Genomic DNA, 13,327 nt, shown 5'->3' with positions numbered 1-13,327 from the left:
TCTTTAACAGTGTAATCTATATGAACTGCTAAGCATGGTACTTGGCTCATAGTAAGTGCTCAGTAAGTGTGTAGTGCTGCTGTCCTTGAACGAGGGATAAGCAACCCTGCTCAGGACTCACATGCATCAGGGCTGAGTCAGGACCAGGCTGGCCTGTGCACGGCCAGGACATTTGCCCCGGGGATTCAGAGTTTTAAGGGACCATGACCAGAGACTTTGGTTGGAATGTGGTTTCCTTCTAGCTAGTTGCATGCTCTAGGGCTTTCTGTGGGTTTTCTGTACAACTTTTCACTGGGCCACTTTCTCCCAGCTTTGCTAGGAAATCTAGAAACTTCTAGCAGACATGACTAAAGACTTGGAAAAGAATTCCCTTCTTTTTAAATATGTGGCCCCTCTGGTCTGATTTCTCTGACCTCTGGGCTAAGGGCTGCTCCTCCTTTCCCAGCTCTCTGAGACCTGGAGCCTATTAGCTGTGTTTCCTACTGGCCTCAGGAGTGTTGCTGTGGAAACCATCAACACACTTCACACAGCACAAGTCTGCCAAGAAAACTAGGCCAGAAGTTTTCAGGGCCCTGAGGAGCTCTGGGAAAGGCTTGCCAAGCAGGCGGAATATGGCAATCCTGTCCCCCGCCATCTTTACCATTGAGTCAGTGCCTTTCTGGGATTGGAGGCTCCCCTGGGAGCATGTATTTATATCCTCCTGCTGCATTCTCCTACCACAAGGACACAGCAAGTGCACAGAGCTTCCCACCTCTCTCCTGATTCCACAGAGACCACTAGCCTCGGGCTCCACTGTCGTAGGCTGCTGGCCTCACCTCAAAGGCCTGCCCTCCTCAAACCTTGTGGATCTCAGATTTTTGGTTTTCCAGTTCAAGTCATTGTCCCTAGTTTGTTCTGCAGCCCATTCTGTCAGGTCTCTAGACTTACTCTGTACCCTCCCAGGAGAGAGCTGAGTGCCCAGCTTCTTTCTCCCCAAACAGTGTTGAGCATTACAGATTCTCTCCCTACAGGAATGGGGGGTGACCCGCTTGACCTTTGAATATGACTCTGAACCCTTTGGGAAAGAACGGGACGCAGCCATCATGAAGATGGCCAAGGAGGCTGGTGTGGAGGTGGTGACTGAGAACTCTCATACTCTCTATGACCTGGACAAGTAAGAGATGGGCCCCAGGGGTCAGGTTGCCAATTGTGGGAGTTGGTGATTTGGGCCCCTGCTGAGTGGAACTCAGGGAGATTCAGCAATAGGGCCCCCTGGCACATGAAGTATGGCGTTTTCTAGAAGCTGGAAGAGAATAGGTCAGAGTTGGGGCCTGTAGAGCAGCTCAAAGAGCTTACCCGATTTGGGTGCAAAGAGGCTTATTAGGCCCAAGGGACAGAAGCAGTGAGGCTCCCCACTCAGGATCTTCATAGATCTGCTCCTAACACGCTCCAGTCCCATCCACCCCACACACTCCCGCTTCTGTCCTGCTGCTCAGAAACTGCCCTCTGACCTCAGTGGGCCCTGTCTGTCGCCCCTCCCAGCAGATCTCTGTCCTCATAGACACAACTTCTGTTCCTGAGATGCGTTCCCTGGGCTCCCCTGGCTATCTGGCTTTCCCGGCCATGCATTTAGATGTTGCTCCCGAGGCTCTAGAGATCCCTGCAGGGCCTCTGTGCTTTCAGAGGGGCTAGGAGGAAACCCTCTCCTCCCCTACCCTGCGAGAGCTGTCACCCTCCTGCTGCTGCTGCCACTGCTGCCAAGCCCTGCTCCCTGTCCCTCTCCTCACAACCAGTGGTGGGGGTCACACAGCTCTGCATGTGAGCTGGGCTCAGCTCAGGGAAGCGCTGGGTGTGGAGCTCCTCCTCCTGCCACGTGCCGGAGGAGGGGTGAGGTACTGCAGGGGCAGCAGCCAACCTTCTGTCTCCACTAACGGAAGGGAGGAGAAAGGAACTGATATATAAACTCGCCCGGCAAGCCCGGCTTGCGTAAGCTGCTTCTTGGCCAACAAGAGCCCCAGGAGTCTAGCTGCAGCCCATCCCAGTTCATCCTTATAAAAACAGCCTCAGTTCTCCTCTAAACTCTCCTGTATCTTTTCTTCCTATCTCAGTGCCGCTGTGTTTCCCTTGCTCGTGAAAAAATACTTTTGTAAATTGCAAAAAAGAAAAAGAAAACCCTTGAAGTATTAGTTGTTACTATTAACCCCAGGCCCAGCCTCCGATTTAGGGAGGACAGGCTGTTCTCCACCTCTCTGTTCTAGTAATTGGGGCCCAACAAGGGAATGATTTTTCAACCAAGGAACATGTTTGCCGCTCTTATCGAAGAACTTCCTCGAGGCTTACGCTGGGATAGAGAGGGAGGTCCACGGGACTCCCTGTGGCTTGGACAGGCAAACCAAGGACCAAGAAGGCCAGTGGGGACTTTTCTGTGATTAGAGAGATACGGTCAGTCTCTGTCTTTAGGCGGCTCCACATCGGCACCAGGGAACCTGGAATTGAGCCCCAGTTTTGGCCCTGACTTGCTCCAGGCACCTGCTCCGGCAATCTAGGCTTCATATTCCCTCTTGGTAAAATGGAGATGTAGCCCCCCTTGTCCCCTCCTTTCCACTTAGAAGTGGGACCCATGAGCGGATGAGGAAAGCCACCCTCCAAGCCTTCGAAGTCTGGGCTCTTTTCTGGGTGGGCAGGGACCTGAGATGAAGGGTCTTGTGAGTGACGGACGTCTGGGGTGCTTTGGGATTCCCAGGATTATTGAGCTGAACGGGCAGAAGCCGCCCCTTACCTACAAGCGCTTTCAGGCCATCATCAGCCGCATGGAGCTGCCCAAGAAGCCTGTGGGCTCTGTGACCAGCCAGCAGATGGAGGGCTGCAGGGCCGAGATCCAGGAGAACCACGATGAGACCTACAGCGTGCCCTCCCTGGAGGAGCTGGGTGCGTACTTCCTGCCCAAGCCTCTCATGCCAGCACCTCCTTTTTTGTAGAAGAATTTGCCGTTTTTTCTTTTCTGTCAAAGTAATGCAGTTACTGTAGACACTTTAGAAAATACGGAGACATGAAAATGGAAATAACACTATTACCCACCACCCAGAGAAAACCAGCCTTAATTTTGCAGTAGTCCTTCTGCAGTCTTTTTTCTGTTCGTATTTATGTATGTAATCTTCTGTTTCTAGTTCATGCCTCTATTTTTGTACTTTTCCCTCTCAGATACAGGCACAGCCTGGTGCTGGCATCAGTGGGCTTCTCAATACCAACATAACTAGTGTTGTTTCTGATGAAAGGGGGTATGTCGGCCTCTCAGGTTACTGACTACACCCTCTCTCCCCTTCCCGTTCCCCTTCCTCCCCACCATCCACTGTTTTGATCTGAACAGTTAACCTTTCTCACCGAGTAGTCAGCTAACCTGACAGTGCCAGCTGTACAGGACTGTTCACCTGTCCAGAGTGAAGCTTGGGGGAGGCGAGAGAAAGGAGAGGAAAGGTCACGGTGGAAAGAGAACCAACGTGACTTAGAAAACATGGACCCATTAAGGATTATCTCAGCCCCACTAGCACCAGAAACACAGTGGTTCAGTTCCCACGAAGCTCAAAGAGCAGCCCAGCCTGGGAGGACTTGCCGAGCCGTCACTGAAATGGCCTGACCTCCAGTCCTGTGACCTGCTCCTCCCCGTGTAGGATTCCCCACTGAAGGACTCGGCCCAGCTGTTTGGCAAGGAGGAGAGACGGAAGCTCTGGCCCGCCTGGATAAGCACCTGGAACGGAAGGTACGGCCCCGTTTCTGAGACACAGAACTTCAGATGCTGACACCCATGCCGCAGGGAAGATGGAGCCAGGTTCATGTCCCTTAGTGCCTCTTAGCTCAAGCTGGTTGAAAACTGGAAAGTCTTCCTTATGGCAATAACAACAATAATAATAGCAGTTACCATTTAGTGAGTGCTTACCATGGGCTGGTCATTGGGCTGAGCATTTCTGGGTTTAGCACCTGCTTGCACTATATCCTTTCATCTTTCCAACAGCCCTACAAGGACAGCATTAAGCTCTCCATTTTACAGATTAGGAAACTAAGGCTTAGAGTGGTTAAGTAACTTGCCTGAGGTCACACAGTAAGTAGTAGAGTGAGATCTTGTTCTATGTGATTCTAAAACTTAGGCTAGATTGCTTTTCTTTCATCTGTGTGTCCCCTTACTAAGAGGGTATCTGGTCAGTAAAGTCCATAAGATTAATTATTTTGTGTTTATGTGCCCCCCACCTTTTGCTGGGTCTCCTCCAAGGGTTTGATTTCCATTTGCTTGTCACAGAGAACAAATGACCCACCTCCCAGTAAAGTGGGAATTGGTAAGAGGAAGGAAAGAGGCCAAGGCCCCAGAGGCACCCCTCATAATGTCACATGCCCCCACCTCCCTGGGACTAGAGAAGCAGAGGAGGGTCTCATGAACAGTCAGCTCCTATTTCCTGCCCCCCTGCAGATGGTTTATAGACTGGGTCCCTAAAATCACAACTTGTTCTATTCCTGCTCAGATGGCTGGGCATTTGGCCCAGCATCCAGTTGATAATGCAAGAAGGAGGCTAAGATAGCAGACTTGGAAAGAATGCTTCCCAGCCCTGGAGGTACCTCGCCAGCAGTGAAGGCACACCATGGGCCTAGCCTCCCCAAGGCCCAGCAGCCTTGATGTCCCTATTTGGGTGTTACCATCAGACAGGGCCAAAAGCAAGCCCCAGCAATTTAAAAGGATAACTGATGTCCAAGGGCGTGGGGGAACCAGCTGTCTTTGTCCACGTCAACTTTACCAAGAGATTCTTACGGTCAGTCTGGAGACAAAGGCTGGGCCAAGGAGGCAGAAAGGCACAGATGATTTTGGAAAAGAGGCAGACAGCTTCCTCTGGTGGTGCTAAGCAGATTGAAAATAAGCTGCTGGTGACCAGCCTTGCCACTGCTCAAGGAAAGCCTGCCTGAGAATGAAATAATACAGAGGAAAGCAGAGCTGAGATGGTGAATGCATTCCAAGTAGCACTAGTTGGACACCTAGATCCAGCTGTGCCTGAAGGCTACATCTTGGACTCTTGGTTATACGAGTTACAAAAATCCCTTTTTCAAAGGCCACCCCAGAAATGGGGTGGCAGGAGTACAATGAGACTTAAAAGTGTAAAGAGCTAACCTATAGCTTGGGGATTATTATCCCCTTAAAAGCATTTTGGGTGCCAGACCAGCATCCCTGGTGGCACAGTGGTTGAGAGTCCTCCTGCCGATGCAGGGGACGCGGGTTCGTGCCCCGGTCTGGGAGGATACCATGTGCCGCGGAGCAGCTGTGCCCGTGAGCCATGGCTGCTGAGCCTGCGCATCCGGAGCCTGTGCTCTGCAACGGGAGAGGCCACAGCAGTGAGAGGCCCGCGTACAGCAAAAAAAAAAAAAAAAATCACCAAGTCAGGGACTTCTTTTCCAGACACCCCTGGAGGGCCCCTTTGGAGTGGGGCCTTATGTCAGGGCCCTTCAGACTCAGTGGTAGCCTGAGGGAATACTGTATTTTACACATCAGGGAGAACAAAAGGTACCTGATGGGCGGGAGTTTAACCATTTCAGGAGGTTTATTTTAACTTCTTCAATTCTCCAAATCTGAAACGAGTATTTTCTTATGTCAGAATGGTCTAGCTGCTAGAAAGACTGCCTAAAAAGACAGGCATAGTGTCTGTCTCCAGAAACATAGTCTATAGGAGATGATAGACACGAAACAAGTAATTACAGTATGCTTAGGGTTAGGAAAGGAGTAGTTCAGAGGGTTATGGGAATGAAAGAGCAAGATGATTATATTAATCAGTTCTTGTTTGCAAGTTGGCCTTTGAAAAAGGGATTTTTGTAACTCGTATAACCAAGAGTCCAAGATGTAGCCTTCAGGCACAGCTGGATCTAGGTGTCCAGCTAGTGCTACTTGGAATGCATTCACCATCTCAGCTCTGCTTTTCTCTGTATTATCTCATTCTCAGGCAGGCTTTCCTTGAGCAGCGGCAAGGCTGGTCACCAGCAGCTTATTTTCAATCTGCTTAGCACCACCAGAGGACGTTGTCTGCCTCTTTTCCAAAAGCTTCAGAAAAAGTCCCAAGGGGTGTTTTCATTGGTCTGGCTTGGGCCATGTGACTTTCCCTGACTCTGTCACTGTGGCCAGGGAAAGGGGCGCTTTCTCTGGCCAGACTTGAATCTGGGAGTGAGCCCACTCCCAGAGTCAGAGGTGGCTTAGCTTTACTTTCCCACCTTGAACTGAGATTAGGGAAGGGTTGGGTCACCACAAGAAAATTAGGTGCTGCTACCAAAAAGGGGGAGGCAAACAGTATGATCTTTACCACTGGCTTACCCAGTAGTAGCTGAGGACAAGCATCTCTCCATAAAGGTGTCCCAATTAAATGAAAAAGGGATGATGGAATCTTGCAGCCCCTAGTGAGGACACATGATACATTAATGACCTCTAACACCAAGGAGAGTGACAGTCAGGCATGTACCCCCTGTAGTCTTGCCAAGGAGATCAGATCTGAGTCCAAGCCAGTCTCTGGTACCAGCCACCAATTTGCAGGCAACACACAGGACAGAGGGATGTGTTGAACTGCACCGTAAGTACACAGGGAAATCTGGACTGTGGGAATTAGTACAAGTCAAACGGCTTGGATTCTTTGGCAGAAAATATAAAAGGAAAAGAAGGAAATGGCAGGAAATGCATAGAGTAAAAGAAACTTAAATAACACATCAAAGTATAATGAGAACGTACTGTATAGTACAAGGAACTCTACTCAGTGCTCTGTGGTGACCCAAATGGGAAGGAAATCCACAAGAGGGGACATATGTATACATATAGCTGATTCACTTTGCTGTACAGCAGAAACTAACACAACATTGTAAAGAAACTATACTCCAATAAAAATTAATAATAAAAAAAAACACTTCAAAGTCTTTTACATGGCCAAGACTAAACTATAGGGCCTAGGGATGCACATTTGGGTGAAAACAAGAAAAAAACACTTAAAAATGCGAGAAATAACTGAAAAGATAAAGCCCTCCCTTCAAAATGTGCTTTGCAAAAACAGGAAAATGTAAACATTTTTATTTATTTATTTTTTAAATTTATTTATTTTACTTATTTATTTTTGGCTGCGTTGGGTCTTTGTTGCTGCGCGTGGGCTTTCTCTAGTTGCGGCAAGCGGGGGCTACTCTTCGTTGCGGTGCGCGGGCTTCTCATTGCAGTGGCTGTTCTTGTTGCGGAGCACGGGCTCTAGGCACACGGGCCTCAGTAGTTGCGGCACGTGGGCTCAGTAGTTGTGGCTCGTGGGCTCTAGAGCGCAGGCTCAGTAGTTGTGATGCACAGGCTTAGTTGCTCCACGGCATGGGGGATCTTCCTGGACCAGGGCTCGAACCCGTGTCCCCTGCCTTGGCAGACGGATTCTTAACCACTGCGCCACCAGGGAAGTCCCAGGAAAGTGATTATTATAAAAGTTGGGCAAGTGGTCACTTACGGGGCAGGGAAGGGACCGTGACTGGGATGAGCACATAGATGGGCTTCTGGGGTGGCCGGCAAAGTACTGATTCTTGAACTTTGGTGATGGTTGCACAGGTGTTTGCCTTAGAATAATTTGTTAAGCACACATCTGTGTGATTTCTGTATCTGTGTTTCACTTAAAATAAAAAGATTTTCAAAGAGAGGTGGGCCAAGGATATGAGCAGGTAAATATACCTCGCGTCTGTTAGAGGTACTTAACCAATACCTGAGAGATCACCTGCCAAAGAGGTGGCCTTTAGGTTGAGACTTGAAGGAAGAGTCAAAATTAACCAAGGAAAGGGGAGTGGAAAGGAAGGCAGCACTCCAGCCAAGGGAGCTGCATGTGTAAAGGCTAGTAAGAGCATGGTGCTTAAAGAAGAGTGGTGAGGAAGGAAGCTAGAAAGATGGGGCCACTGTGGGGTGCTTGTAAGCCATGTTTAGGATTTGGGACTCTAGCCTAAGAACACCAGGAAGCCCAGTGCATGTATTGTCCTCAGGGACAGGCATTTTAAAGAATCACTGTGCTCCCACTGTGGAGGGTGGATTAGGGGGGACAAGAATTGATGCAGAGAGGTCAGTTAGGAGGCTGTCACAGTTGTGCAGTATAGATAAAATCTTAGCCTAAGCCAGGTTGGTGGCAATAGGGAGTGGAAAGAAAAGGACAGATTAGAGAAACACTTGGACAGTAGGATTGACAGGACCTGGTGAGCAGGGAGTCAAAGGTGACGGCCAGGCTTTTGGCTTGGGCAACGAGGTGGATGACAGTGCAGTTTCTGAGATAGGGAATGCCAATGGAAGGGTGGTTTAAAGAAAAGAACCTGCTACCCTTGAGGTGCCTGAAAGGCAGTCAAGTAGAGCTCTCTGGCAGGGAGTCGGGTGGAGTGACTTGGGAGCCCAGGTGAGCAGTCTGGGCCAGATTACAGACGTGGTGATCGTCTGCAAAGAGATTGTCTCGGGAGCCGTGGGACTGGATGAACTCAGCAGGAGCACAGTTGAGTAGACAGGACCTAGGACAGAGCCCTGGGGTGCCGACACTTAAGGAGTTGGGAGGGGTGGTGGACCTGTGAAACACCAAGAACAGCCAACCAGCTGATGGCAGCCAGGAGCCAACAGAATGGCAGGTGTGGAGACAGGGAGCAGTCAGCAGGGTGAAGTGCTGCGGGGGAGTCCAAAAATACAGGGACAGAAAACGCCCACAGGATCCGGTGGCATGGACATCTCAGAGACTCTGGCAGGAGTGGTGAAGGCAGAAGTGGAGGTGGGCGTGAGGAAATGGAGAAAGGCTGGCTGCGAAGGGAGGAAAGAGGACCCAAGGGGAGAAGTCCGCAGGGTGACTAGAAGTTCTTTTTTGTTTTGTTTGCAATGAAACAAGATCATTTTCCCAATGTCCTTGGAGTGAACAGGGAAGAGAGGGAGAGATGGAATGTGCAAGAGAAGGAAGAGGGGAGGGCTCCAGAGCCAGGTGGAGGCCTTAGCCTTGGGCAGGGTCACAGGAGGGACAGGGGGTAGATGGGGATGCAGGTGAGTTTCTAGATTTGGTGGCTAAAAGTTGAGGTGTTTCCTACCTGATGGCTTCCATTTCCTTATCAAAAGGAAGGAAGGTCATGGGCTGAAGGGTGGTGGGAAAGTGTGGAATAGGAGGTCTAAAGAGGGTGTAAAGGACTTCCCTGGTGATCCAGTGGTTAAGACTCCACACTCCCACTGCAGGGGCTGTGGGTTTGATCCCTGATTGGGGAAGTTCCGCATGCCAAGCAGCGCGGCCAAAAAAAGAATAAAGAGGGCGTGAAGTTTGTGAAATAGTCATCACGAGGAGAAAGAGGGCATTAGGAGTCAAGAAAGAGAAAATGGTTATTAGAGGTAGTGGAAAAAGACTGGAATCTGGAGTCAGTCCCTCCAGCTCTGTCTCTTACCACCTCTGTAACCTCAGAAGAGTCACATAACACTTTGAGCTTCCTTTCCTCGTTTTCGAAAGGAGGTAATGACAAATGCTGCCTCAGACGATTGTTAAGATCAAATGAGAGAACACAGGTGTCAGTGAGTTGTGGAGATAAAGCACTCTGCCGGCAGCAACTGATGATAAAAACAAGACCAATGATACTGTATGACAAGTGGCCCCAGCAATGAATGTCTCTGTGGATTTCCAGGAATGGGTTTCTCGGCGCTGTTGAACAGTGGGGAGAAGTGCTTGGGTAGCCACCGTGTAGCAGCAGCCTCAGGGCCCCTGGGACAGAGCAGGGACTGAGGGAGGGATATCTTCCTCTGTAATGTAGACGCCTTTTCCTTTCTTCTGTAGAATCACAGACCCTTCAGTGCTTTCAGAAACTTTCATTTCCATCATCTTATTTCATCCCCAGGAGGTGGGAAATTTTGTTCTCATTTAATAAACAAGTAGCTGAGGGACTAAATAACTTATGCTCATAGCACAAATTAAACAGAGTCAGGACAAGAACTTGGGCCTCATTGTTTGATCGGTGGTGGTTCCATCAAACATTCTGCCAGCGTGAAGTAGCGGGACGTGCACAGGGTCTCATCCTGGCTCTTTGGCTTTCTGGTCTGCGACCTTAGGCAGATCCTTAACTAGCTGGTGCCTAAGGCTTTTTCCTCTGAAGCCTCCAGGTCTGTCCTTTCTTGCCTTCTCTTTCTGCTGCAGGCCTGGGTTGCCAACTATGAGAGACCCCGCATGAATGCCAACTCCCTGCTGGCCAGCCCCACGGGCCTCAGCCCCTACCTGCGCTTCGGCTGCCTCTCCTGCCGCCTCTTCTACTACCGCCTGTGGGACCTGTACAAAAAGGTAAGGGGCAGTGAGGGCGGCAGAGCCCGCCCCCGGTTGCAGCCCAGAGGACACCAGGGCTTTCTGGGCCGGTCAGTTACCCTGAAGAGAGGCCTTCCCTCTGGCTTAAGTGTGCGTACTGTCCAGAGAAGGTGAGGAAGACGCCACATCCAAGAGGGGCCAGAGCCAAGCACAGCCCAAACTGCTCATCTAAACAAATCCAGGTTCTCAAGTGCAGCAGAACAGGCAGGAAAGCCGACCTCGGGGTGTGACCCCGGAGGTGGCATTTCTGCTGGCAGCAGGTGGATGGGGGCCAAGCAGTCAGGGTGGGAGGCAGGGAGGCTGAGGCTGCTGCCAGTTCTAAGGTGAAGAGCACAGCAGCCCTCTATGGGGCTGTGTCCAGAGCATTTAAAGGGGAGCCTAGGAGCGGCAGTTGCCCATCAGTGATGAGGAAATGACCCGGAGGGCTGAATGCAGGGCTGGACACGGACAATGGGTGGATAGCCCTGCAGTAGTGCACCCACCCCCAGGAGGAGAGAGGACAACACATCCAGCTGTTCAGATTCATCAGATCCATCCTTGCGTCTGCATCGTTTCACGTTGTTTCCTCATTCTTGCCAATATCTGGATTTTGTGGCGTGGCATGCGGTAACTTTGCCCGCTTGGTGGGTAATCTTGTGATTTTAGGAAGATTATTATTTGCTTGGCAGTCTGATGTCTTAATTCTTTCATGGCCCCAGATCCAGGCTGTTGGGCATAACTTATTTAACCAAAATCTAGACTGAGCATTTTTTACGTGTGCTGATGAGAAAACTGACTTTGACGTTTTAGAAAGTGGAGCCCAACAGGAACTCTCGAGGGCAAGGATCATGACCATTGTTTGGGAGTTTGGTTCCCAGTGCAGAGTCCGGCAGCGCTATCCCTTTCCACTGCCTGCTGCTCCGCAGCCATCCTCAGGGCTCTGAGCAGTAGTGGGCACAGCCAGGGCCCAGGGTTCAGTCTGCAGCACACCCTGCCGCTTCTCCTTCTCCTCCACGCATCTAGGGGCTTGGAGCCACCAAGTTCATGGCAGCTCCAGATTCCTTTGTGGGGAAGTTCTGAGTGGCACGGCGCTGATAGCTGGGCAAGCGTTTGTATCCACGTGCTGTCCCACCCCACCAGGTGAAGCGGAGCAGCACACCCCCGCTCTCCCTGTTTGGGCAACTCCTGTGGCGAGAGTTCTTTTACACGGCGGCCACCAACAACCCCAGGTTTGACCGCATGGAGGGGAACCCCATCTGCATCCAGATCCCCTGGGATCGCAACCCCGAGGCCCTGGCCAAGTGGGCCGAGGGCAAGACAGGCTTCCCTTGGATTGACGCCATCATGACCCAACTGAGGCAGGAGGGCTGGATCCACCATCTGGCCCGGCACGCTGTGGCCTGCTTCCTCACGCGCGGGGACCTCTGGGTCAGCTGGGAGAGCGGGGTCCGGGTGAGTCCTCTCTCATCGGGCAGCCCAGGGCAGCCCCCTTTTGGGCTGGGGGATGGGCTGGGACCCTGGGTCCAGGAGGTTCCCTCCAGATCCTTCTTGGCTTGCCCTCAGCAGAAGGCTTTGGCTCCCTTCTCCGCAGGGTGTGTGGTGACTTGGGGGAACCATGGCCGTAGGTGCCCAAGGAGGCTGATTGTCCCACCCTCCCTGCATCTAGGTATTTGATGAGCTGCTCCTGGATGCAGATTTCAGCGTGAACGCAGGCAGCTGGATGTGGCTGTCCTGCAGTGCTTTCTTCCAACAGTTCTTCCACTGCTACTGCCCGGTGGGCTTTGGCCGCCGCACGGACCCCAGTGGAGACTACATCAGGTGAGGGTGCAGACCAGGCTCTCTGGTTTCTGACCACTTTGGCTTCCTCCTAGGGTGAGATATGCTTGGCCTTTGAAGGAGACTCCAGCGTGCTGATGGCTCGTCTGGTGTGTATGTTTCAGGCGATACCTGCCCAAATTGAAAGGGTTCCCCTCTCGATACATCTATGAGCCCTGGAATGCCCCAGAGTCGATTCAGAAGGCAGCCAAGTGCATCATTGGTGTGGACTACCCACGGCCCATCGTCAACCACGCCGAGACCAGCCGGCTCAACATTGAGCGGATGAAGCAGATTTACCAGCAGCTCTCCCGCTACCGGGGACTCTGTAAGGAGCCCCTACTCTGACTGCCACCCCCTAGTTCCCTGAAGGGAAGGACAACACCTACAGGCTCGGGGCGTAGAGATTCCCAGATGTTTGCAAAGGGAGGCCGCCGAGCACTGTCTTCCAGGCTGTTGACTTGACTTCCCGGGCACAGGCCACACAGGCTGGGCTGGATCAGGCCTCTCTGAATTAGTTGTGGCCAGTGGGAAGCGATGGAACCTTGATGTCATGGCCCAGCACCCCCTGCCTTTTACCTACCTGCCCTGGGGCCCTGTACAGTCCTGTGAGATTGCATTCTGATTATCCCCCTACCTCTTTCCCAGGTCTGCTGGCGTCTGTCCCTTCCTGTATGGAAGACCTCAGCAATCCAGTGGCAGAGCCCAGCTCGAGCCAGGCTGGGGGCATGAGCAGTGCAGGTGAGTACAGCCAGCCTCCCGTGGCCTGTGCCCACCCCAAGGGCACTGCAGAGCTACTCCCACTTCAGTCACTGAGGGCTGAGGATGGAGACCAGAACCAAGTTATGCCCCGATAGAACTTGTATTCCACCTGGGGAGACAGATGGTAAAGGAGCTGTGCAGGATCATGTCAGATAACAAGTGCTTTGGGGGAAAATAAAATCAAGTGACCTGATAAAAGAGGGCTGGGGAAGGGGGTTACTTTAGATGGAGTACCAGGGCCCCATGCAGTGAGCAGAGCCAGCCTTCTAAGAACAGGGGGAAGAGCATTCCAGGCAAAGGGAAGAGCAGGAAAAGACCCAGAGATGGAAACAAGCTTACCCATTCCAGGAACGAGAGGAGGGAAGCCAGTGGGGCTGGTGTGTTCTGAGTGAGGAGCTGGAACGAGAGGAGGACGGACACAGCAGGAGTAGCAGCGCGTAGACTCGGCGTCCACGAGGAAGATTAGGGTT

The 13,327-nt window shown here is 51.7% G+C and overlaps 1 protein-coding gene across 2 annotated transcripts in view; it reads left to right on the top strand.

The window, feature by feature from the left end:
* Positions 1 to 13,327, top strand: part of CRY2 (cryptochrome circadian regulator 2) — a 33,681-nt gene that overhangs the window by 9,421 nt on the left and 10,933 nt on the right. For both annotated transcript variants that reach the window (XM_067749286.1, XM_067749285.1), the window contains exons 3-10: positions 1,011 to 1,153; positions 2,723 to 2,907; positions 3,648 to 3,736; positions 10,140 to 10,280; positions 11,421 to 11,732; positions 11,947 to 12,098; positions 12,221 to 12,423; positions 12,744 to 12,836. In XM_067749286.1, the coding sequence (XP_067605387.1) occupies positions 1,011 to 1,153; positions 2,723 to 2,907; positions 3,648 to 3,736; positions 10,140 to 10,280; positions 11,421 to 11,732; positions 11,947 to 12,098; positions 12,221 to 12,423; positions 12,744 to 12,836 (1,318 nt within the window). The remainder of the gene's footprint in view (positions 1 to 1,010; positions 1,154 to 2,722; positions 2,908 to 3,647; positions 3,737 to 10,139; positions 10,281 to 11,420; positions 11,733 to 11,946; positions 12,099 to 12,220; positions 12,424 to 12,743; positions 12,837 to 13,327) is intronic.

Source organism: Pseudorca crassidens, chromosome 9 (assembly GCF_039906515.1).
Source record: "Pseudorca crassidens isolate mPseCra1 chromosome 9, mPseCra1.hap1, whole genome shotgun sequence".
Classification (NCBI taxonomy): Eukaryota; Metazoa; Chordata; class Mammalia; order Artiodactyla; family Delphinidae; genus Pseudorca; species Pseudorca crassidens.
This window is presented reverse-complemented; position numbering and strand designations above follow the sequence as displayed.